Source organism: Piliocolobus tephrosceles, chromosome 4 (genome assembly GCF_002776525.5).
Source record: "Piliocolobus tephrosceles isolate RC106 chromosome 4, ASM277652v3, whole genome shotgun sequence".
Lineage (NCBI taxonomy): Eukaryota > Metazoa > Chordata > Mammalia > Primates > Cercopithecidae > Piliocolobus > Piliocolobus tephrosceles.
Genome location: NC_045437.1, coordinates 10,480,467 through 10,503,572, shown reverse-complemented (window position 1 = coordinate 10,503,572; position 23,106 = coordinate 10,480,467). Strand labels below are relative to the sequence as shown.

At 40.5% G+C, this 23,106-nt stretch overlaps 1 protein-coding gene across 7 annotated transcripts in view; it reads left to right on the top strand.

Moving 5' to 3' along the window:
- The window catches only part of CTNND2 (catenin delta 2), a 933,747-nt gene that overhangs the window by 799,170 nt on the left and 111,471 nt on the right, over positions 1 to 23,106 (top strand). For 5 of the 7 annotated variants that reach the window (XM_023218279.1, XM_023218276.2, XM_023218278.1 and 2 more), the window contains one exon: positions 7,373 to 7,546. In XM_023218279.1, the coding sequence (XP_023074047.1) occupies positions 7,373 to 7,546 (174 nt within the window). Of the gene's footprint in view, positions 1 to 7,372; positions 7,547 to 22,515; positions 22,591 to 23,106 lie in introns of all 7 variants that reach the window. The other 2 variants (XM_026455692.1, XM_023218275.1) reach the window with 1 other exon arrangement.

Genomic DNA, 23,106 nt, shown 5'->3' with positions numbered 1-23,106 from the left:
ACAAAGGACATGAACTCATCCTTTTTTATGGCTGCATAGTATTCCATGGTGTATATGTGCCACCTTTTCTTTTTTTTTTTTTTTTTTTTTTTTGAGACGGAGTCTCGCTCTGTCAACCGGGCTGGAGTGCAATGGCCGGATCTCAGCTCACTGCAAGCTCCGCCTCCCGGGTTTACGCCATTCTCCTGCCTCAGCCTCCCGAGTAGCTGGGACTATAGGCGCCCGCCACCTCGCCTGGCTAGTTTTTTTGTATTCTTTAGTAGAGATGGGGTTTCACCGTGTTAGCCAGGATAGTCTCGATCTCCTGATCTCGTGATCCGCCCGTCTCGGCCTCCCAAAGTTCTGGGATTACAGGCTTGAGCCACCGCGCCCGGCCTGTGCCACCTTTTCTTAATCCAGTCTGTCATTGATGGACATTTGGGTTGGTTCCAAGTCTTTGCTGTTGTGAGTAGTGCCGCAATAAACATACGTGTGCATGTGTCTATCAATACTGTTTTACAACTTGACCAGGGCCTCTCAGCCTCGGCACTGGTCACATGTGGGGCAGCATACCTCTCTGTTCCAGGGAGCTGGCCTGTGCATTGCAGAGTATTTTCCAGCCTCCCTGGACTCGACCCACTGGATGCCAGTAGCACTTTTGCCACAGCCGCGACAACCAAAATGTCCCTAGACATTGCCGCTGGTCCCCCTGGGTGTTAAAATTGCCCTGCTTGAGACCATTGGACTAGATTGGCCTTTGAAGGACATTTTTCTGAACATATAAATAAATAACCAAGACCACAGGGTTATCTGAAGGAGGTTGGCATGTCAGGGACAAAGACCCTTTAGAAGGTAGTAACAGGGACGGCCATGTCCCAGGTTTCCCGAGATGTGGATGGCAAATTAGGAGCAGAGAGAATTCTAGATGAGCATCAGTGATGCCCCAGTTGATTCTATCACAGTGACTTGGGGAAGGGACAGGCAGGCCCAGTCATATGGAGCAGCCTTGACAGCTGTCCTCTGTGGGGCACAGCACAGTGGCCGGCCTCGTGATGCCAGTCTGTGGAGTAGGCAGCATCACCAGCTTCACTCCTGAGGGGTGTGTGCCCACCTGGCCCCATGGGCCCCCCCAGAAGGAGGTGCATCAGCAAGGCTATTCCTGAATCTCTTTTGCCCTAACGCTTTGTTCAGACGGCACCTCCGTCTGCCTCTTTAATGCGGGTTTCTAATCTCTCAAATGCAAAGCCCCTCCTGTGTTTTGCGAGGAGAGCCTGGAAACAACGCAGTGCCACATAAGTACAGCTAATTAGCCATCAGCTCTATCCCCTCTTTGCACAGCCTCAGCCTCAGCCGCAGCTGAAGTCTTCTGAACAGCTCCTGGGGGATTCAGACACCCGCACTACCGTTTTCTTTGAAATTCCTAAGAATCGACACAAAGAATCATTTCTTTCTGGCTTTTTACAGTTAACTGGAGTTTTTGAATACCCATCACCTCTATCCTTCCGCCTTTAACCCCCCAAAAGCTGGAAGTGGCCATGAAACACTATAAAGGCAAATTATGTAATAACTCTGCTGTTCAAAGCAAGCCAAGCAAGAGTGGCAGACGGTGGACGGACTTGGGTTTTGAATGTTGCTTTTTAAAGTACCTAGTGCTGGCTGCAGCTTAATTAAACCAAACCCTGCTTGAGAGAACATTCTCTGACAGTTTACCTACTTAGAGCCATCTTCTCTTCCTACATTTTGCAATGTGTGACTTCCCCTGAGAGGAAAGAGTGGGATCTTAAAATCAGAATGTTTCCCTGATGCTGCAGCTCTCCTCCTTTTATCTTGCAGCATCTCTGGTCTGTTGCTTATTTCACCGAAATATCTTAAAAAATGAAAGTGAGCCTGCACATATGTAATGACTGTGATGCTCCCTAATTGGTAGAGCAATCTAGGTAATAGAGATGCATCCCGCCGGTGAAGCCAGCCTTTTCTGTTTATGTTCTGAAGATACGACTCAGCAGTAAAAGGTCTTTTCTGCGCACAAACTTGATTGGCTGAGACTGAATGACTCCTGTGACAGGTGGGAAGAGGAGCTGTGTATTTTAGCACTCCTCCTGAAATGAAAATCCTTCTCCATATTCTCTGACTGCTCCTTGTTGGTGTCTCCTCAGTACCCAGCCCAGTGCATTGGAGATCAGAGACTAGGGCAGCTGTAGGATGGCTCACCAAGCCTTGTAAATTGTCTTATAATTCTTCTCATTCATTAGGGGGCTTTTATGAATCTGATAATTAGAGTACTCCTGTGACTCTCCGTAACTTAAAGAACCTCATATTTACAAAATCTCTTTGTTTTTAATATAGTATGTAACATCTTTGCTTTCAGGGGTTTTTTTGTTGTTGTTTGTTTTTTGTTTTTGAGACAGAGTCTCGCTCTGTCACCCAGGCTGCAGTGCTATGGCGCCATCTCAGCTCACTGCAAACTCCACTTCCCGGAGTTCAAGTGATTCTCCTGCCTCAGTCTCCTGAGTAGCTGGAATTACAGGTGTGCACCATCACACCCAGCTAATTTTTGTATTTTTGTAGAGATGGTGTTTCACCATGTTGGCCAGGCTAGTCTCAAAGTCCTGACCTCACCCAGCTAATTTTTGTGTTTTTGTAGAGACAGGGTTTCACCATGTTGGCCAGGCTGGTCTCAAACTCCTGACCTCAAGCGACCCGCCTGCCTCGGCCTCCCAAAATGCTGGGATTATGGGCATGAGCCACTGTGCCCAGCCTACTTTCAGGTTTTTATCCCTAAGTTACATCTTTCTCTTCATATAAGGAACAAATGGCTTCCAGTCTTTCTACCCAACTGAGATAGAAATCTTTTAAATAGGCCCAGGGCAGTGGCTCATGCCTGTAATCCCAGCACTCTGGGAGGCCAAAGTGGGTGGATCATCTGAGGTCAGGAGTACAAGACCGGCCTGGCCAACATGGCGAAACCCTGTCTCTACTAAAATTACAAAAATTAGCTGGGCGTGATGGAGCACACCTGTAATCCCAGCTACTCAGGAGGCTGAAGCAGGAGAATTGCTCCAACCCAGGAGCCAGAGGTTGCAGTGAGCCAAGATCATACCACTGCACTCTAGCCTGGGTGACAGAGTGAGACTCTGTCTCAAAAAAAAAAAAAAAAAAAAAAAAAAAAAAAAATCTTTTAAATATAATTTAAGTCCTACATAGAAGCAAAAGTATTTAAAGCAAATCCAAAGAAAGGCTCTTTCGTTTTCCTTCTTTTTAACATACACATTGTGCATATCCCCATGCATCTGTTATTTTCTTCCTAAGCAGACCTTTTTTCCAGGGGCCATGATGTATGCTCTGTGCTGATGGTGACCATATCAAAAACCATCATGCCTAAATTTCAGCAGCCCCTTGACCTTCTATCTGGGGAAGCTTGATGTCCTCTTTTTTTTTTTTTCCAAATATTTTTGATCATTACCTTCTTAATGAGAACATACATATTTTCAGTTCTATACAGTTTTAGAAATGGAATGACAGAAACTATTGGCTGTTTTTTTATGGATATTAGTCATGCAGTCATATATTTGAAGCCAGTAAAGAAAAGTGCTGATACGTTATTGAGTGAGGCACTATTTGGGGTGGCAAAAAGTCGATCTGTTGTTTTGTTCTATGATCTATATACACTCACTGCTTTGCTGCCAGCCTGTCTCCAACAGAGCTCTAATTCTCAATTACTCAGTTTTCAAACACTCTGGTTATAGCCACCTTAATCCTTAGCTTTATGCACTCTAAATATGTGTGTAAAATTAGAAATTTCTATAAGCAAGACAATTCATAAGAGGAGGTTTAATATTATGCTATTAATATATTCTTTGGTCTATTTTCCTATTCAACAACATGTGAATGACTTGCACAAAGTGTAATTTGAACATTTAAGTAATATGTGTAAGACTCAAGGGATGCTAGAACTTTTGCAAAATTTATTTGTTAAAATATAACAGATGAAAATTAACTTGTTACACAGAATTGTGGAACATTTATGTAACTCTTAAACATAAGCGGTAAAATTCTGAGGAGGAAGGGACATTTTCATTGAAAATTTCCCCCAAGCTGGAACAAGATGAAACCCAGCAAAAAAACTTGTTTAAAACCACAAATGCCTCTCTCCTCATGCTATTTCTTTCACTTTCTCTATTCTGCTTAACTTTTAAACTGCATCTTGAGGGATGAAGACATACACACACACACACACACTTATATGTGGTCATCATACAGATAACATAACTAAAAAAATCCTTTTCTGGCATTGCCACCACTGCTGTCCTGGAAATACTTTATCTTCGTGTGCTCTTTCTTTATTATATGGAAAGTTCTCTCTCCCAACTTGATGACATTTTGCTTCTTTATGTATTCTTTGCTTATTTCAAGCTCTTAAAGAGTTTTTGGTGGTAGGTTCTCAAGACATTGTCCAAAATAAACACAGTTTGCACAAGATTTTTAAGTTTAGTCTTGTGTTCTTCAGGTCTAAATCACTGTGTGGTCACTGCTTCAATTATGTTACAGATTAAAGCCATTTGCTTGCCTTCAGATAATGTCCCGTTTTTGTAGATACTTTAGAATAGAAGCACCTTATATTTAAATTTGTAAATAAAGTATTTCTACTTTGGTGAAAGAGTTGTATATCCCATGATTTTTCATGAATCTTCATATTCGAGCCTCAAAAGTTTGCATGTGCAGACTTGTCTCACCTGCATCAGTCTGTCATAACTTTGCCATTGTCCTGCTGCCTTGTTGATGTTGATGAGCTGGACAAAATAGTGTCAAGCATGTTAACCGAAGTCTTACAGAATACTTCCAGTCATTTTACAGCTGATAGAAATCTATTTTAATGGGCTTTTCCCCCTATTAACTTATGATACTTTTCTCCCTGTTAACTTAATAAAAGTTCGAATAAAGTACCCCGATAAAGGTCTGGCAGATACATTTACTGGTTTTGAGATAGTCCTTTTTCTTCAATATCAACGTGCTAAAATAGCCAAGAATCCCCTTTGAACTCCATCTCCAGTTGCCATCAAAGATTATCTGTGTTCACATCAGTTGTCCTTTTATTTCCTTCAGATTCTCTCTGTAGCTATTAAGAAAGGATTGTAATAAAAGGTATTTAAGAGATACATAGATGACACATCAGAGCCTGAAGAAAATTTTCTACTGACTTAACCATTTATCCCGCTTTATTGCACAGAAGTTAGAAAAGGAGAACACGATGAAACCCAGCAAAACATAACATGGCTACTTTTTCCTCTTTTTGGAATGAGCATGCAAATATTACTTCTCTGTACCTCTCGCTGTTAGGTTAGCTCTTACATGAGAGGAAAATCTATCCATATTGAGTCGGAAGTGTCACATTTTTATTTTTCTGAATTTTATCACATTTTTATATGAAAATATTGCTTTAAATTTTTAAGGAGATAGCAAGATATAAAATGAAATGAAAGAAATAATTTGCCATTTCTTGTTACTCTAGCAGATAGATTCACTACCCCAAGCTGGTCTCCTTTGAGAGGCCAATATTGCTACTGCTTTGTCATTGAAACTGGCAAACCTACAGAATGACTGCTGTCTTTTTCTAGTGCCCACTTTCTATTCAGTGCAGCAAGCCAGGATCAAATAATGAACTAGGAGCAATGTGGTGAGGCTAGTTCACTTCCTTCTTTTTTTAATTTAAAGGAGATGTATTGGTTTTATTGATAGGCTGTTCACAGGTGCAAAGTCATCCTTGAATAGTTAGGAAGTGGCTTCGGTTAAAAGGACAGGAAGCTTCCCACACTGAGTGTCCTTGTTACAAAGTTAAAATTGAGTGACATGTTCATTGAAAATGACCTTTAATGGGATGTCGTTCATCTCTGAGCTTGACCCTTGATTTAAACTAAGCTGTATCATTATTGAGGAAAAGAAGACATGCAGTTTAGCTTATTTCGGGAAATAAATAATGAAGTTTTTGAAACTATTTGTATCAACAGCTATCTCTATCCACTTTTCTATTTTTATGTGGCAAGGATACAAAGTAAGCATGTATTTTCTTGCAGTAAAACTGTCAGAATTAAGGAACTTACATTCAGAAATATGGTTTTGTTTTTCATATTTATACACACACATATATATACATGCATGTATATGTATGTACATAAAATATCTGCAAGTATGTTTAGCATGTGTCATTTACAGTGTATTTTTAAGTAATCATTCATAAACACTAATGAGCTAAGTATCTTCATTTTCTCACACTAAAATTATAAAGAAATTGTTTTATTTTACTGTGATTTTTCTCAGAACTGAATATGTGTATTTTTTTCTAAAAGCATAGCATCTTTCATTTCTAACTTTGTTATACTCTTTATTTTCACAAAAGACAAAGCCTTTGTGCAATCACAGATCAGAATCATTATTTTAATTTTTAGTATGTTTTAAATTGTAAGAGTGATAGAACAGGAAGTTTGAAATGTAGAGAAAAAGACATTGTATTAATAAATTTTTATGATAATTACAGGTGTTTTATGATGCATTTTACTTGGAATAATGTGCAAATCCCATACTACTTTGCATCCTGCTTTGATCATTTAACTTTTATTGTTATAATTTGTCCAAGTTGCCACATAGTCTTCATAAGTATCATTCTTAATGGTTGACTGGTATTCCTTTGTGCATGTAAGCCATAATTTCTAAATTATGGGTAATTAATTTTGAATTACACATTATCCTGTTATTCATTAGATTCAAATCAAAGCAAACTAAACTATCATGATTGCTCTAAGATCTAGATTTGCCTATAGCTCATGTCAATGTGTCTAATAAACCATAGCAGTTTTCTCTCTTTTATCGATTTTGTCATTTGTTAGATGCAACAATAGAACCCAATTTGTATGTATGTAACAAATTATATAGGCGTTTATCACATTAACGATTATGCACAAGCAGTGAGGGCATTTGATTGTCGGTAACTGTTACGCAACACCTGTAGTATGCTTACTATAAAATATGCTACTTTGATCTTTATCCTTCTTCCAACCTGCTCAATCAAAATTAAAATTAATTCATCTCTTCCCCTTCCTTCCTACAGCAACATGTTAGAATCATTCTTGGAGAGCTTATCCACTTCTTCTGCCAGTTACATTCTCTTGTGTGCATACGCCAACCCGCCCTCCACCCTCGATCCCAAGCTCTCGCTGGGCAGGAATGGCTTCCACTTTTAGTGATCCCTGGACTGCTGATGCAGTAGCCTCCATGCAGTCTATGTTCAGCAAATGTGCTAATGCTCTGCTTTTGTTTTCGCCTGTAATGTTTGAGGAAGGCAATGTTGGGAAGCATAAAGATGTTAAAGATGTTTGCTCTCTTGTTTTTCTTCCACCAGTGGGATGGAGTAGGACCTCTTCCAGACTGTGCCGAACCACCAAAAGGGATCCAGATGCTGTGGCACCCATCAATAGTCAAACCCTACCTCACACTGCTCTCTGAGTGCTCAAATCCAGACACGCTGGAAGGGGCGGCAGGCGCCCTGCAGAACTTGGCTGCAGGGAGCTGGAAGGTATGGCCAGTTCATTACAATAAAAAGAAATCTGGAGTTATGAGCAGCTCCTCAGATATCAGTACAAGTCCAGTTTTGAGAAATGCAATTCTAATAAAGATTTCTAGGATGTTAGAGAAAAAAAACATTTATATTGAACTGTTTTACTTGGAAATGTATTCCTTTTAAAAATTCGTCTGAAAGGCTCAGGGGTCCTTAAAGATCACTATAAACAGAGAGGACTAGATGTGATTATAGTCACTGAAAATGCTGTGAAATGTTTTTCATTCTATTCGTGTAGCTGAGCTACTTTGTTTTCAGTGGAGATTGTGACAGGTTAACATTTTTTCAAAGCACTATCATTAACGGGTAAGGGAGTTAATACTCAAACAACTGTGTCAAACCCCATGTGAACACTTAGAATGTACCGGGTCCCAGTCCCAAAAGAAAAGGAAAGAACCCCTTAGGTTTTTAAAGCATGGGCTTACAGAGAAGAATAGTACTGTTGGTTGACTTTGGCAAAAGTGTTAAATAGATTATTGGAGAGGAGATTAGAATGGCCTTTTTCTCTGAGTCCTTATAAACTGACACTGTTCCTGATTGATTTTCATAACACTCATTTTGGGCAAAAAGAGATTCAGCATAGTAAGCAATTCCTGAGTCTGGTCACCAGTGCGCTAACTTGCTTTGCTGCATAAAAAAGTGTGACCTCTTAGAAGAATGAGGGTGGGTGGGGAGAAGACCAAGAGAGAAAGTTTGCACGTCTGCCATGCATGTTCCATTCATTTCATACTAAATCCTGGGGTGTGGCATATTCATCAATCACTCCTTTCCTTGCCATTTATTTTCATCCAAACCATGTGAACGTATACATACGGATACAGATAACGTTCAGAAGCTCAAAGCTGTAGATGTCAGACACACACACCACACTCTGGTCTCAACATTATGTAACTACACCCTTCCCTTTGCTTATTCCTTTGGATGTCTGCCGTCTTGTCCTTCTCTCTCTGTCATCCTTTGTTTCCATTGCTGCAGTCCAAGCTACAGAACTTCCTTCTTTCTCAAGTGCCATCCCAGCTCAGGGGCCCCAGGTCCTGACAATTCTTCCTACAGAGCTGGCCGCTGCCCTATGGCCAGACCCACTTCTTCTCCGAAGAGTCTTAGGAATGGACATAATTAGCCCTTTTCTACACCCTGCCCATAGGCAGCCCTAGAGTTGTACACATCTCTTGCTTGCAACCAGAGATTGGTAGAGAAAAGCTTCAAAAGCAGAGTTGCGCCAGGTAGACATCCGGAGCATAGTCTTAAAGGAGCAGAAAAGAGATACTGATGGAAATCACTTCCTGGAACGAGGCCTTACATCTTATGTCTCTCTAAATTTAGTGTGATCTAGAAAGCTTTGATTCAAATCATAATTCAAACCGAGGCTCTACCTTTTCTGAGCATGGTGAGCCTGGGCAAACCACAGCATATCGCTATGTCTCAGATGTGTCCTCTGCAGAGAAAATCAGGGCTGCCTCACTCTACATCATGCACATCAGTCAGAACACTGGATGCAAGGATGGTAGTGAGATGTCATAGGCCAAGACACTGTATGTGCCCATGAGCACTCACATGCTCATGAGCTGAAAGACCCTACCCAGCTCCCCTGCCGTGCAGCACTAACTAGACAGGTACAGGGAAATGGGCTCTGGGCTTCAGGCATCAGCCTGGCTAAGACACAAAGATCTAGATGGTGGCAAATCAGGTGTGTCATCTTAAGATGTTGTTTCTCTCTCTCTCTCTCTCCCCCTCTCCCTCCCACCCCCGTCTCTCTCTTCTTTCTCTCTTCCTTTACTTTTTTTTTTTTTAATCAGTTATCACTTTCCTTGAGAAATACTTATGTCATTATCATGTAATCATAACAACTTAAAAGTGGAGAAATATCTTTGGGCTCTAGAAGATTTTGAGTATAAGACTTCAACCTAGGCTGGGCACGGTGGCTGAAGCCTGTAATCCCAGCACTTTGGGAGGCCGAGATGGGTGGATCACGAGGTCAGGAGATCGAGACCACCCTGGCTAACACGGTGAAACCCCGTCTCTACTAAAAAATACAAAAAACTAGCCGGGCGAGGTGGCGGGCGCCTGTAGTCCCAGCTACTCGGGAGGCTGAGGCAGGAGAATGGCGTAAACCCGGGAGGCGGAGCTTGCAGTGAGCTGAGATCCGGCCACTGCACTCCAGCCTGGGCGACAGAGCGAGACTCCATCTCAAAAAAAAAAAAAAGACTTCAACCTTTAAACTCTATATATTCCATATGTTCAAAAAGTAGAAATAGGAAAAATATATAAAAGAACAAACTCAAGCTTCTAGAATTAAAAAATTAAAATATAATGCATCATATATACCATGGAATACTATGCATCCATAAAAAAGGATGAATTCATGTCCTTTGCAGGAACATGGATGGAGCTGGAAACCATCATTCTCAGCAAACTAACACAGGAACAGAAAACCAAATACCACATGTTCTCACTCATAAGTGGGAATTGAACAATAAGAACACATGGACACAGGGAGGGGAACATCACACACTGGGGCCTGGCAGGGGTCGGGGGCTAGGAGAGGGATAGCATTAGGAGAAGTACCTAATGTAGATAACGGTTGATGGGTGCAGCAAACCACCATGGTACGTGTCTACCTATGTAACAAACCTGCACGTTCTGCACATGTATCCCAGAACTTAAAGTATAATAAATACAATATAATATAGTATAATATAATATAACATAATATACCTGAACAAAAACTATGTGGAATGTGATTAACAGCAGATAAGATTACAGAATAAAAGATTAGTGAACTTGAAGACAGCAGTAGGAATGATCCAAAATGAAACACAAAGAAAAAAGAAGAAAAGAGGTATAGTGCATCAGTGAGCTTCAAGTGACCTCATATGTGTGTAAATGGAGTCCTCAGATGAGAAGAGAAAGAGAACAGAAAAAATATTTTTAAAGATAATGGTTGAAAATTTTCCAAATCTAATGAAAACTATGAATTCACAGATCTAAGCAGCTCAAGGAGCCCCCGGCACAGAAAACATGAAGAAACAATACCAAGGTGTCTTTTAATCATATTGCTCAAAATTAGTAACAAAGAAAAAAAATCCTAAAAGCAGACAGATAAAAAGACATGTTAAAGTACAAAGAACTGCACCACATCTCAACACCAAATTTAATTTAACTAATCTTTCTTTCATACAATGATTCCTTCTGAGCTGCTAAGACTGTCCTCTGGAAGAGAATTTGGTCTGTACGCCCCTTATGGGCAGACCAAGCCCCATTTATCTCTTTCTAGCCCACTGCCTACCCCTGTGCTTGGCTGAGAGAAATAATTCAAATGTGAGCATTTATCTCAACTGCTATCTATGTCTACATGTCTTCCTTGAGGATCGCAGTGTTTTCTATTTATTAATGTCTACAAGTCAATAAGAATTTAGTAGCACATATTATGTTCCAGGCCATCCTCAGATGGTCACATTTTATCATATTTTGATTCTTTGGTTCAGCTGGCAATATACTGTCAATACAATATAAAACTGATAGAAAGAAGTTATGAAAGAACCATTTTCTTTTCAGTGTTCAGACTGAACAATGTTTTGCAGGTTGCAGAGTTCAGTAGCAAAGGGCCAGTTCTGCAGTTCCTACTGTGCTGAGATTTCTGTCTAAGTTTCCAAGTTCTGTGTCTCAGGAGCACCCAGATCAGCTGCAAGAACTGCTTAGTTAGGTGTGTAGAGTAAGAAAATGACAAGTTTAAAAAGAGTTTACTACTTTTATATTTTAAGATTCTCTTCTACTTTACATAATGGGAATTATGGAAGAAGCATGATAATTCTTAAAATTTTCTGGCAATAGCATCTTACTGTTTCTAGCACAATTAATCTGCATTAGTTCAGCACAGTTATCCCACATATCCAGAGGGCATTTCTTTGGTAAATTTCTCTACTGCTAAGAGAGTAGAGACTACTAGGAAAAAGGCAGAAGAGTCTAGAATAGTCAAACTCAGCATAACAGAAGCTGTTCTGTCTTAGACAAAGCTTAACAATGACGACCAAAGATTTCCCAGTCCATACTGGACTTCAGTCAGCATGTTGAAAAATGCAAGAACTGGCCAGTTGCGGTGGCTCACACCTGTAATCCCAGCAGCTTGGGAGGCCGAGGTGGATGGATCACGAAGTCTAGAGATCAAGATCATCCTGGCCCTGTCTCTATTAAAAACACAAAAATTAGCTGGGCATGGTGGCACGTGCCTGTAGTCCCAGCTACTCATGAGGCTGAGGCAGGAGAATCGCTTGAACCTGGGAGGTGGAGATTGCAGTGAGCTGAGATCACGCCACTGCACTCCAGCTTGGTGACAGAGTGAGACTCTATCTCAAAAAAAAAAAAAAAGGAAGAACTCTTGTAAGCAGACACATAGACCATCATAAGGAGGGAGAGTAAATACTGTGGTGGCAAAGAGAAAAGACAGAGGAGTTGGAAAAACTGAGTTAAAGAATGCAAGAAAGAAAAACTGTCAGAGACCATTTAATGTCATGGCTGTTCCATCTATTCTGAGAGTCATAAAGTTGGCCCTCTCTCCTCAAGAAACTGTTATTACTAGTAATTTTAGAAGACAGAAAGCATTTGTGAAAGATTTCCATCCCAATGGTTAAAGTAGAATTTTGCCTCTTAGGATGTCAGTCTTGCTTATGAGAAGCTCTGCTTCCCTAATAATTCTAGATAATGGGATAGTTCTCAGGCATGACAAGGGGCTGCTAAGGAATATTTGGGAGTAGTTATAAATATATATATATTTATATTATATAATATAATAGTAGTTATAAATATATATATATATATACATGTGTAAGAAATTTCATATCAAAATACAAATACGCATATGGGGATCAGTCACATCATCATCTTTTGCATAATTTACTAATTTTCCGTATTTCATGGGACAAGCAAGTGGACAATTCTCAAGGAAGATTTGAGAAGATTGTCATTAAGGCAAGCAATGATAAATTATCGTAATTTAAAGAAGACAAAGGATGACTTGTCCAGAAACCAAACAGATAAATCCTTACTTTTAAAAAGATGATTTCAGAAAAAAATCTTGAATTATTAAAAGATTGAGTTAGGATACACAACAGCATATAGTGTTACCATCTGAACTCTAGAATTCAAAGAATACATTTTTATAGCAACTGTTAAAATTTAGTGGTATTTCTTTAGTGTTCTTAACTTTTTATGACCCAACAAAAACAGAAATGTAGAGGTAAAATACTTTAATTTTGCACGGAGACGGCTTTTTATAGACCTCATCATCTAAAACAATAATTTCTCTTTATAGGAAGATCATGCACACTCTTTTTCTGTGACAAATTGACTAGCAAACTAGATATTCATAATGGCCCTAAACACTTTTTAAACTTTAAAACACTCATTACTTGGTTTATGAGCATCAGAAAGACATAATGTTATTATGACAGAAGCAAAGTGATGCATGTTTTTCATTGCCGACATGGGCTTCAGTTACCTTTTTCTCATTTATAGTACAATGGTTTTGTTTGTTGCAGAATATTAAAACAATTGGATATAGTGCTTTGAAGATTTCCAAAATGTGAACGAATGTTCTTTTGACTCCCATTTATGGATTATTTCTATTGTACTTGAGCTTTATGAAAACCCAGGATTTGAACTGTAGAAATATATATCTGTACTTGCTATGAAGTCAAACATTTTAAAATCTTTGTACACTCAGTTTTCCTCCTAAAGTGTGACTCTTTTCAAAGCATCTGTTATTTGCCATTTATTTTAAAAATAAGACAGAACAAGAGATACTTGGATGTTAATCTATTAATATTTAATGAGCTAACATAATAGCAACATGGACTTAGTGAAGAAGGAAACAGAATCTCTGGCCATGTGCCCCAAATGAATAAAAAATGTAGGAGAACTGCAAAATTGGAGACTTGTCCTTAGAGAAAGAGATAACAGCCTTGAGAAAGACTCTGAATTTAACTTAGTAGGTAGTGTATCATGTAAAAGTGAACAGGGCAGATTAGTGGAGTCCATCAAATGCAAGTTATGAATCATGGTTTATCGTCTAAGACAAAGTGACTTGTCTTTGTTCTAGTTAATGGTGTGATGCCAAGCTTTAGATTTAAATGTAAAGAAACAGAGTTTTGAAAGACTGATGAAAATGGAATGCAAAGCATCATGCCTAATCAATTAGAAACTAGGCCAGTATAAACACAGAGGTGATCAGAGCACCCTGTCCAATCAGCAGTGTCCTGGAGACAGAATACTCAGATACAGGCAATGACCAGTCTGTTGCAGGACAAGGATAGACCCACTCCATGGAGCAGGAGACGGGAGGAGCACGGCCACAACCAAGTCACTGGTCCTAATCACAGGACTCAGTGATTTCTTCCCTATAAGACCCGGGAAGCAGTACTGATAGCAAAGATCACACCTATGTTGCAAATGTCATATGCATCCAAATTGATAAATGGAGAAGACCCATTTTTAATAGTTTTGCATTAATTTTAGTACTATCATTGGATGATCTGATTTCTAAAGTTCTAAATTACAGAACTTCAAAGTTGTAGAAGCAGCTGAACCAGAGGGATTTCCGCTTCCAGCCAAGATGCCAAGATGGAATGACAAGGTTCAAATTTACCTTTCTTCAAGGAAAAACAACAACAAAGAAAAGACATATGTGAAACATTGGGGTTTTTTAGTAAGACACTAGACATTAGTCAACAAAGGACAATGATCTCTGAAAGACAGGAAACAAAAGAAGGTGATTCCTCTGATTATCTCAGCTCACCACCTTGAGAGAGAGTTTCCAAGCCACGGCAAGAAGATTGAGGGACCAGGGGGATCTCAATAGACTCACTGTGTTGAGGAGATGGATCTGGGAATCTGGAGATATCAAAGTGATCGGAGTTCATAGGACAAAGTATCAAAGAGGAGAGACCCACACATAGAACCCTAGAGATGTGCAGAGGACTCCCCTTAAACATCAACAGAGAACTCTCAGCACATGTGTGTGAGGCAAATACCCAAGGCTGGGAAAGAAACACCTGAAGTTGTTAGGGAGAATGAAATTGGACACTCACATGGGGGTGCATATAGTGCATGTTCCCAAGAGCCAGAGAGGAAAATCTCATAATCCATGGGCCACTGGGGAGAATAGTCAGTAGGGTCTTGCCTCAATACAGAGGAATCGTTAGCCCTGGACTAACCGTGCTCTAGTCTTTCCTGTCAAATCTTAACTTAGACCCAAAAGGATCAACAGTTTCCAAGTAAATTAACTGCATCCTAGGACAAAGCTTTAAGACATCCGTAGGAATACAAAAACATTCAGCACCCAACAAATTAAAATTGAGAATGTCTGGCATACATCTGAAAACTATCCTGCAAGTAAATAGAAAATGCAATCCATAAAAAGGAGAAAAATCAATCAATCAAAACTAACTCAGAACTGACAGATGTTAAAATTATCAAATAGGCAGTTATTATAACTGTATTCCATGTGTTCAAAACATTTAAAAAGTTACGCATGGAAAATGTATAAAAGACTCAAATAAAGCCTCTAGAGTCTGAAATGCAGTGTCTGAAAGGAAAAATGCATAGGATGTGATTAACAGCACATTAAACATTGCAGAAGAAAAGATCAGTGAACACGAAGACAATAGAAGCTATCCAGAATGAAACACAGAAAAAAAAAGAAAGGTACAGATCATCTGTGGGTGTCGACTGGCCTGATATAGATGTAGTTTGAGTACCCCAGTGAGAGGACAGAGAAAGAAGGAAGAGAACAGAAAAAAAATTTGAAAAAATAATGATTGAAAATTTCCCAAATTTAATGAAACTCATACATTCACAGATCAAAGCAGCTTAAACAACCTCAAGCACAAGGAGCATGAAGAAACAAAACCAAGGTGCATCAGAATCAAACTGCTCAAAGTCAGCAATAAAAAGATCTTCAAAGCATCCAGAGGAAGAAAAGACGTGTTCCATACAAGATAAGGAAGACGGCAGATTTCTCATCAGCAACAATGCCAGTGAGAAGACAGAGAGGCATTATCTATTAAAAAAAAAAAAAGGAACAGCTGAACCTATTGGGCTCAATCATATATTAAATTATATTAAGCTGATTATTAGTTTGGTGTCTAGCAGACACAGACTATCCCTAAAGCAGTGGTCCCTAACATTTTGGCACCAGAAAACAACTTTTCCATGGGTCCGATGGGGTGAGGAATAGTTTTGGAATGAAACTGTTCCACCTCAGATCATCAGGCATTAGAGTCTCATAAGGAGCATGCAACCTAGATCTTTCATATACACAGTTCACAATAGGGTTTGTGCTCCCATGAGAATCGAATGCTGCTGCAGATCTGACGGGAGGCGGAGCTCAGGCGGTAATCCTCGCTCACCCACCGCTCACCTCCTACTGTGCGGCCCAGTTCCTCACAGGGGTTAGGAACTCCAGGGGTTGGGGACTCCTGCCCTAATGGGAAGTCCTAGTCCACCAATTGCACTGAGAGCACTAGTAAAACTACCTGTACATGAAACCCTTTTTCAGCCCAGGTTAAGATGTGGGCTAACCTGTCACCTGAGCAGTCACTTCACAGAGGAATTCTATCATAAAAACAGATGAATTGACATAACATGATCAGTGCTATGGTGGCTCAAGACATACCACCTCGATATTCTGTTCTTCAGTCCTGGAGACAAACAAGTATTCTCTAAGTCCTGAGTCAAAGGTTCTAGCACTGCACCAGGGGCCCCAGAATGAAGGGATTTGTTTGGCTTTAGAACACACTCCCAAAGGGGCATATAACCATTTTATTTTTATTTATTTATTTATTTATTTATTTATTTATTTTTATTTAGAGACAGAGGTTTGTTCTGTCACCCAGGCTTGTGTGCAGTGGTGGGATCTTGGCTCACTGCAACCTCCGCCTCCCTCGTTCAAGGGATTCTCCTGCCTCAGCCTCCCGAGGAGCTGGTATTACAGGAACCTACAACCACGCCCAGCTGATATTTGTATTTTTAGTAAAGATGGGGTTTTACCATATTGGCCAGGCTGGTCTCCAACTCCTGGCCTCAAGTGATCCACCCACCTTGGCCTCTGAAAGTGTTAGGATTACAGGCGTGAGCCACTGTGCCCAGCTGTGTGACCATTTTAAACCCTAGCAGTAGTTTTGTGGAAGTGGTTCGAATTTTTTGGCCCCGTTAGTAATTTCAGTGGCTCTGATCCTTTTTGCATAGTTCCCCTCCGTGCAGAATGCTGTTGTGAAATCATCAGACTTGATGCTGTAAATCAACCCGACATCTTTTTTCATCAGTTAAACATTTTAAAATCTCCAACTGTGGACCAAAAAAGACAAGACAATTGAGATAAATGGATGAAGATGACTTGGTCTCTTCCCTTACAATATGGTAAACATGTAAACAAAGCATCTACAAAATCCATTACAGATGCAGCAATAGGAGTACATGCTGGCACAGGGCCATCCATGAGGTTATTTTTTCAACGACATGGCGGAGGTGAGGAAGCACACTTCCAGCATTGCTTGTTAAAGCCTTAGGGCTAGGATTCCATGATTGAAAGTTTATTTTAGTACACTAGCATAGTATTATTTAGGAGAGTGCTAACTGCTGTAACAAAGAGACACCCAAATATGCAAATGCCCAAGTGAGGTAAGTTATTTTCTCCTGATGTCACAGTTAAGAGCAGGTTAAGGCAGAAGTTCCCCTCCACGAATTAATTCACCCATGCTGATAGCTGTTCTGCCATCTTCAATTTGTGACTTAGAAGACTGCTGTTGTCATCACTACTACCAGCAGGAAGCAAAAAAAAAAAAAAAACAGCAGCAAAAACACAAGTTCATAACAACATATGTTCACTTATGAAAGTCAAGATCGCAGCTCTATGTCCCTTCTCCTAGGCTGGGCTCAGCTCCTAGCCTCTAGTACACAAATGTCTTCATAAACTCATCCCCTACCAACAATCAATAATAATTTGCAGTAAGGTCATCTAAATCAAGATCCAAGAAAAATAAAATTCTGTCTCCTAAATAATTTGCTAATATATTTGATTTATACTATACTATTAGAAAATAAAACACACTGTCTTAGTAAAGAAATAATTACACTGTAATTACCTTGCTACCTAAGACTTCAGCAAACACTTTGCCTTATAGTTGCAAGACTGAAAGGGGTTCTCAACAGGGCCCCTCCAAACTGTGCCCTAAAGATAAATTTCAGATTTCTCCCTCCCCATAACCAAAAGAAAGAAATTGCTTAATATTCCAAAAATGGCATGTTTTCTGGTTCCAAAAGAAAATCATCAAGTCCAGATCACTTCACCTGTGAGACATTATGTTTAAAGAGAAAAAAAAAAAAAAGCTATGTAGAGGAAAAGTTTTCTGTCTTAGTGCCTATTGACTTAGAACAAGAAACAACTGAATTAATTTTATTTTCCTAAATTGGATAAAAAATCACCAAATCTTCCATGTCTGTAAATGCAGTGGCTCAGAGCCTGCACCTCTCAACCACCACTCTTGCTTAGAGGGTAGCAGTGTGAGCAGTTTCATTTTGGACCTCCACTGTGGTCAGTTCCCCTTTCTCAATGGTGTATTCATGCATCACTGTTACTAAGGAACACACAGGGGCCTCAGAATAAGGTCGGAGGCAGCCTGAGTCTCATACCATGCACTGTCTATCATTTAACAGGGTTGTATTTAGTTCCCCAGAAGGCATTTCTAGATGCCAGTTGCACACAAGAATGACATCTCTAATATTTGATTACATTCACAGTGAAAACAAACAAAAAACCTTTTCATGTTCAGAAAGTTGCCTTTTTTAAAGAAATTTTTTAATTGAAAATTACTAGTCCTTGAGATAGCTTGAGAATTGCGGAATGAGTATGCTTCTTCCAGTCTCTTCAGTGACTGCTTCCTCTGGGTCATTTTTACTTGAGCTTGACCTTCTTTGTTTGTTCTTACTACAAAAGCACATCTAAATGCTTTCCTCCCCCCCAGGAAATTATCTTGCCTGTACATTAATATTTTGAGCATTGCATTAACACATGGGCTAAAATTCAGTCTTTGCCCTAACTTGACTTACATTTTTAAAATTCAGACAAAGAAACAACAACAAAAAACAGTAAACATGCAATAGTTGCCATTGCCTTAACCAAAATTTGTATTTATTAAATTGATTTATTTCTTTACTAACAGATTGGAATTCTTCACTAGTCATCTTGACTAGAGATACCAGTTTTCAAAATAGATTTTGAAATTTTGAAAACAAAGATATGTAAATCTATAATGTCACTCTGGATGTGAAGAGCCAACACCTGACTTCTGTGTCCATTGCAGGGTAACCCCATCGTTTGAAGGACCTTGTGCTAATACCACCCTATTATTTCATAAATCCTAGAGCAGGAACCAAGCACAGTTCTTTTCCAGCTGGGAGAATCTGATAATTCAAATAATAATCCATTCTAGAGACAATAATCTGGGGCATACAGCAAAAGCCATGTCATTTCCTAGTATTTTGTGCATTGTTTTTATAGTAAACTACTGGCAGAAATAAGAATAATTAAGTAAGCTTTTCAGTGCAGGAGGTGTTTCCTACCCTCTTGTCATGGGAATGAGATACCCTGGTATCGTAAATAAATTCAGAAACAAATTTAGGAATTGCATGCCATTTGTACCAAATTCATTGTATGTATTTTTCATTGGAAGAGTTTGGTTTTAAAATTTGACTTTACCTTGTTAAAAGAAAAAGTGAGCAAATGGCTAATTTGATAAAGAAAGTTAATGGACAAATGATCATGTAACTGACAGTCATTTAATTGCAGACTATATTTCTAACACAAGAGTACTTGTAGAATATAGAGAATTAATCAACAAATTCAGAATTGTAGCACTATAATGAATGGGTTCAGCCTCAGACGAGAATATTTAGTACTTAAAGGAAAACACTGTCATTGTAATTTAGCAAATTATTAGGATTTCAGTGAGGAAAAGTTACATTATAGTATTAATCGCCCTTCAGGAACAAATCAGCCTTCACAGAATCACCTCAGTTTCAGCAAGGGGGAGCTCTTTGGAAAAATTATGGCCATCAATTTTATTTATAGCTGGCCTGGGATTTGTAAAAGTCAAGTCCCTGGAAATCCACATTAGAATGAGGCAGCCTGGCCTTAAAGGGTTAAAAGTTATTGACTTCTCTTTGTTACCAAATTCTCAATACATACAACTACGAATTTCATGGGACACAAACTTGTGTGCAAGTATCTTTGTTAATTCACTTCAGGTTCATCTCTGAGCCCTCATTTGCCTGATGCCAAAAAATAGAAAGGAAAGAAATGTGAATCTCAACATTTCTAGGCAAACCCAGTCAAATTCAGCTGTTTCCCAGTCCCATCAGGCTTCAAGCGTGGCCACATTTATGTTCCGCACCTTCATCCTCTCCTGCCCCTGCAGTTGATGCTAAACTTGGGGGTCTTACCAGTATAGTCCTGCACAGAGGATGAGGGTGTGGTGTCCATTTTCTCAGTGTGGAATCGACTCTATTCTATGCAGCCTCTTCTCCAGGATGTGGTGATTGGTGATTGGACCAGCTCCGGTCAGGGTCCTCTCTTGGCCCACACCTGCCTCCATCCTTTTTGAGCTCCCCTGAGATGCAACCACCTCCCCTCCTTAATCCAGAGAGGCACTGTCTGCTCCCACTGTGTGCTCCACTGATGTGTCTCCTCCTTCCTGGCCAAGTAATCCCTCTGCAGCCCTGGGTTCTTCATTTCTCCTCCTCAGCTAACCTACACACCCCACCCATTCAAGACCACCCTCAGCGGCTACCCCTTGCCACACTCGGGCTACGTGAATCCTCGCAGTCCTCCCCCGCCCAGCAAGCCATGTCACTGTTCCTACCTTGGGGCCCCCATTCTGGGACGGTACAGGAGACTTCGCTGAGTCTTGCTCAGCCACTGTTGTCCTCCAAGGAGGGCAGCCGAGCTGTGGACTTTCCATTCTCCCATCTTCAAGGGGAATGTCATACTCAGTCCCCCTTATACATGGAGGGGGGCTTGTCCAGGAGGACTCCAGGGATCAGGTTGCAGCCCCCACAGTGCTGCCGCATCTCTTGCTTCCTCTCCAAAGTGCATCCTTTCTTTCCCCAGCACGGAGGCTCTGTATTGACTAGGGAGAGGGCAAATTACTTTCTCCCTGTTCTAATTCTCTTTCAAATATATTCCATCTTTTACCTGGATCTGTGCCCTCTAGCCTTAGACAATACATGCTTGCTGCTGCTTCTCTGTCCCATGCTGACAACACTTCTTTGGGTCAAATAATGGCCCGAGCCTCTCCCCAGGAAGAGGAGTGCAAAAGCTTTGTCCCATCACCTGCAAGGAGAAGGGATCCTTTCCTGACGCAAGCGAGAAATTCCAATTAGACATGTCTTCTTGTATTGGACCTACTAATTCTGGGCAAATTGGTCTCATTTGCTGTGACAATATTGGAAATCTTCTGTACACACACAAACATACACATAACTAACCTTTCAAAATGAAAGCTGTTTTCTATGCCTCAATAATAAAAATATCAAATCTATTGTCTGGTTATCCTTTCTCTCTTAGGGAAAACACACCACTGCTCACCAATTTCTCGTATCAAAAATGTGTTTCTATATCTCATACACATTTTTGGTCCTAAGTAGCCTTTTTTTGTTGTTATTGCTCTCAAATCAATTCCCAGCAAAGCTGAAGGATTCCCATTGTTCTCCAAATACCAAATCACCTTTTCATCCAACACTGGGGGATATGGCTAGTAGCTGGACTTCTAAGTTTAGAAGGACAAAGTTATGTCCATTTATTCTTGGCTCATTTCAGATATGGCCAGGTTCTCCTCTGTCTGTGTCTGGAAGGATGGAGGAAAAGACTTAGGTCATGTCTGGGAGACTAAGCATGAAGGATTACAGGAGAGGGGATGAGATGATGGTAGAGGGGGTATAATGTCAGCAGCATAAAAAAAGACAGATATGGAGTAACAGGACCCAGAGTCGAGTGCAGGTGACTCTGCAGGTTATTGAATATCTTTGTGCCTAAATTTCCCCGTGTATAAAATAAAAATGCTGACCTCCCTGGAGTTTCAAGAATTAGAAGAGATCTCAAATACACAAGCCAGTCGCATGGGGCCTGCAAAGAAGTGGTGCTGGGGAAGAGATGAACTCACCTTCCTCAGTTCATCTCTTCGCTCCCAGGCTGAGGGCACATGCATCAGCCTGCCTAAGTTGCCAGGAATACCCCTGCCATCTCCCAGAAGGTCAAGAATATCTCCCCGATGTTGTTGTTGATGTTCCTTTTGCAATATGTCAATGTTGACCCCACACCCTGATTTGCATTCTCTTCCTTTTTCTAGCTTCTCTCCTTAGTTTTAGGGAAGATCCCAGGATTAAGTGGGCTGCATAAACTCAGATTTCCAGGCTTTTCCAAGCTGGGGGACTGGAGACTCAGCAGGGCACAAGAAGTAGGGGAGGCAGATGTGTCCAGAGGAAGTCATGTTTCAGCATGCCAGTTGAATGCATCGATGGAAATTGGCATTGTACCAGGAGAAAGGGCTTCCTCCCTGGGAAGGGATGTCAGTTCCAGATTCCCACATCCCAAGAAGCAGTTTGCAAACCTCAATGTTTTGTCATGTCTGACACTTCCTGACCTTCCACTTCTTTGCTCCCTAAGAGTGGAGCTGTCAAATAGATCACCACAGCCAAGAGATGCTTTAGTGAGTTTTACCTGCTCCCCTCACCCCTCAAGGCTTCCTAGAGCTTGAGACACAAAGTAGGGATGAGAGAAAAGCATACAGTGTGAGCTGATGGTGATAAGAAACTATGTGAATGTGACTTCTAATGTAGGACAGGATGAAGTTGTTTTTTTGATCTCATATTTCATGCAGGGCTGGGCTGAGGATGTGGCAGGCATGGCATATGCCCTACGTTCACTGCCAGAGGGGGCTCCCTGCCTGCCACAGGTGAGAGCCAGCTCTGGGGTGCCTGCCCCCATGGGGGAAGGGGGGCGGAGGGGGCCTGGTGGGGGGACTGGGTGGGAAAGGACTGGTCCCCAGGAGGACCCTACCACAGAATCCACAACCTCATTGCGTGAATGTAATTTTCTCAAATCAAAATGAAATTGCAACAGGTAAAACCCTTACATTTGTTAATTTTTATATTGTACTCTCTTCTCCAGGATACTGTAGAAGAGTATACGTCATTCATACAAATGTCTGAAAATCTGGGCCTGCATTCTGTTAAGTGAATCAGAATGCTTTATCATCTAGATACTGCAAGGACATTTTAATATGATGCGTTACCTGTGTTCCATTAAGGCTGACGACCACCAACCCAAAACAAATTTCATGTCCTACTTTATAAAGAAGACATTGAATTATGGCCCTGAACATTATACAGTTTGACCTTAATGTTTTTTAAAAAACATTTTACCATGTGCACTCTTGCTTTTCAATGTCATATTTACATTTATCCACCCT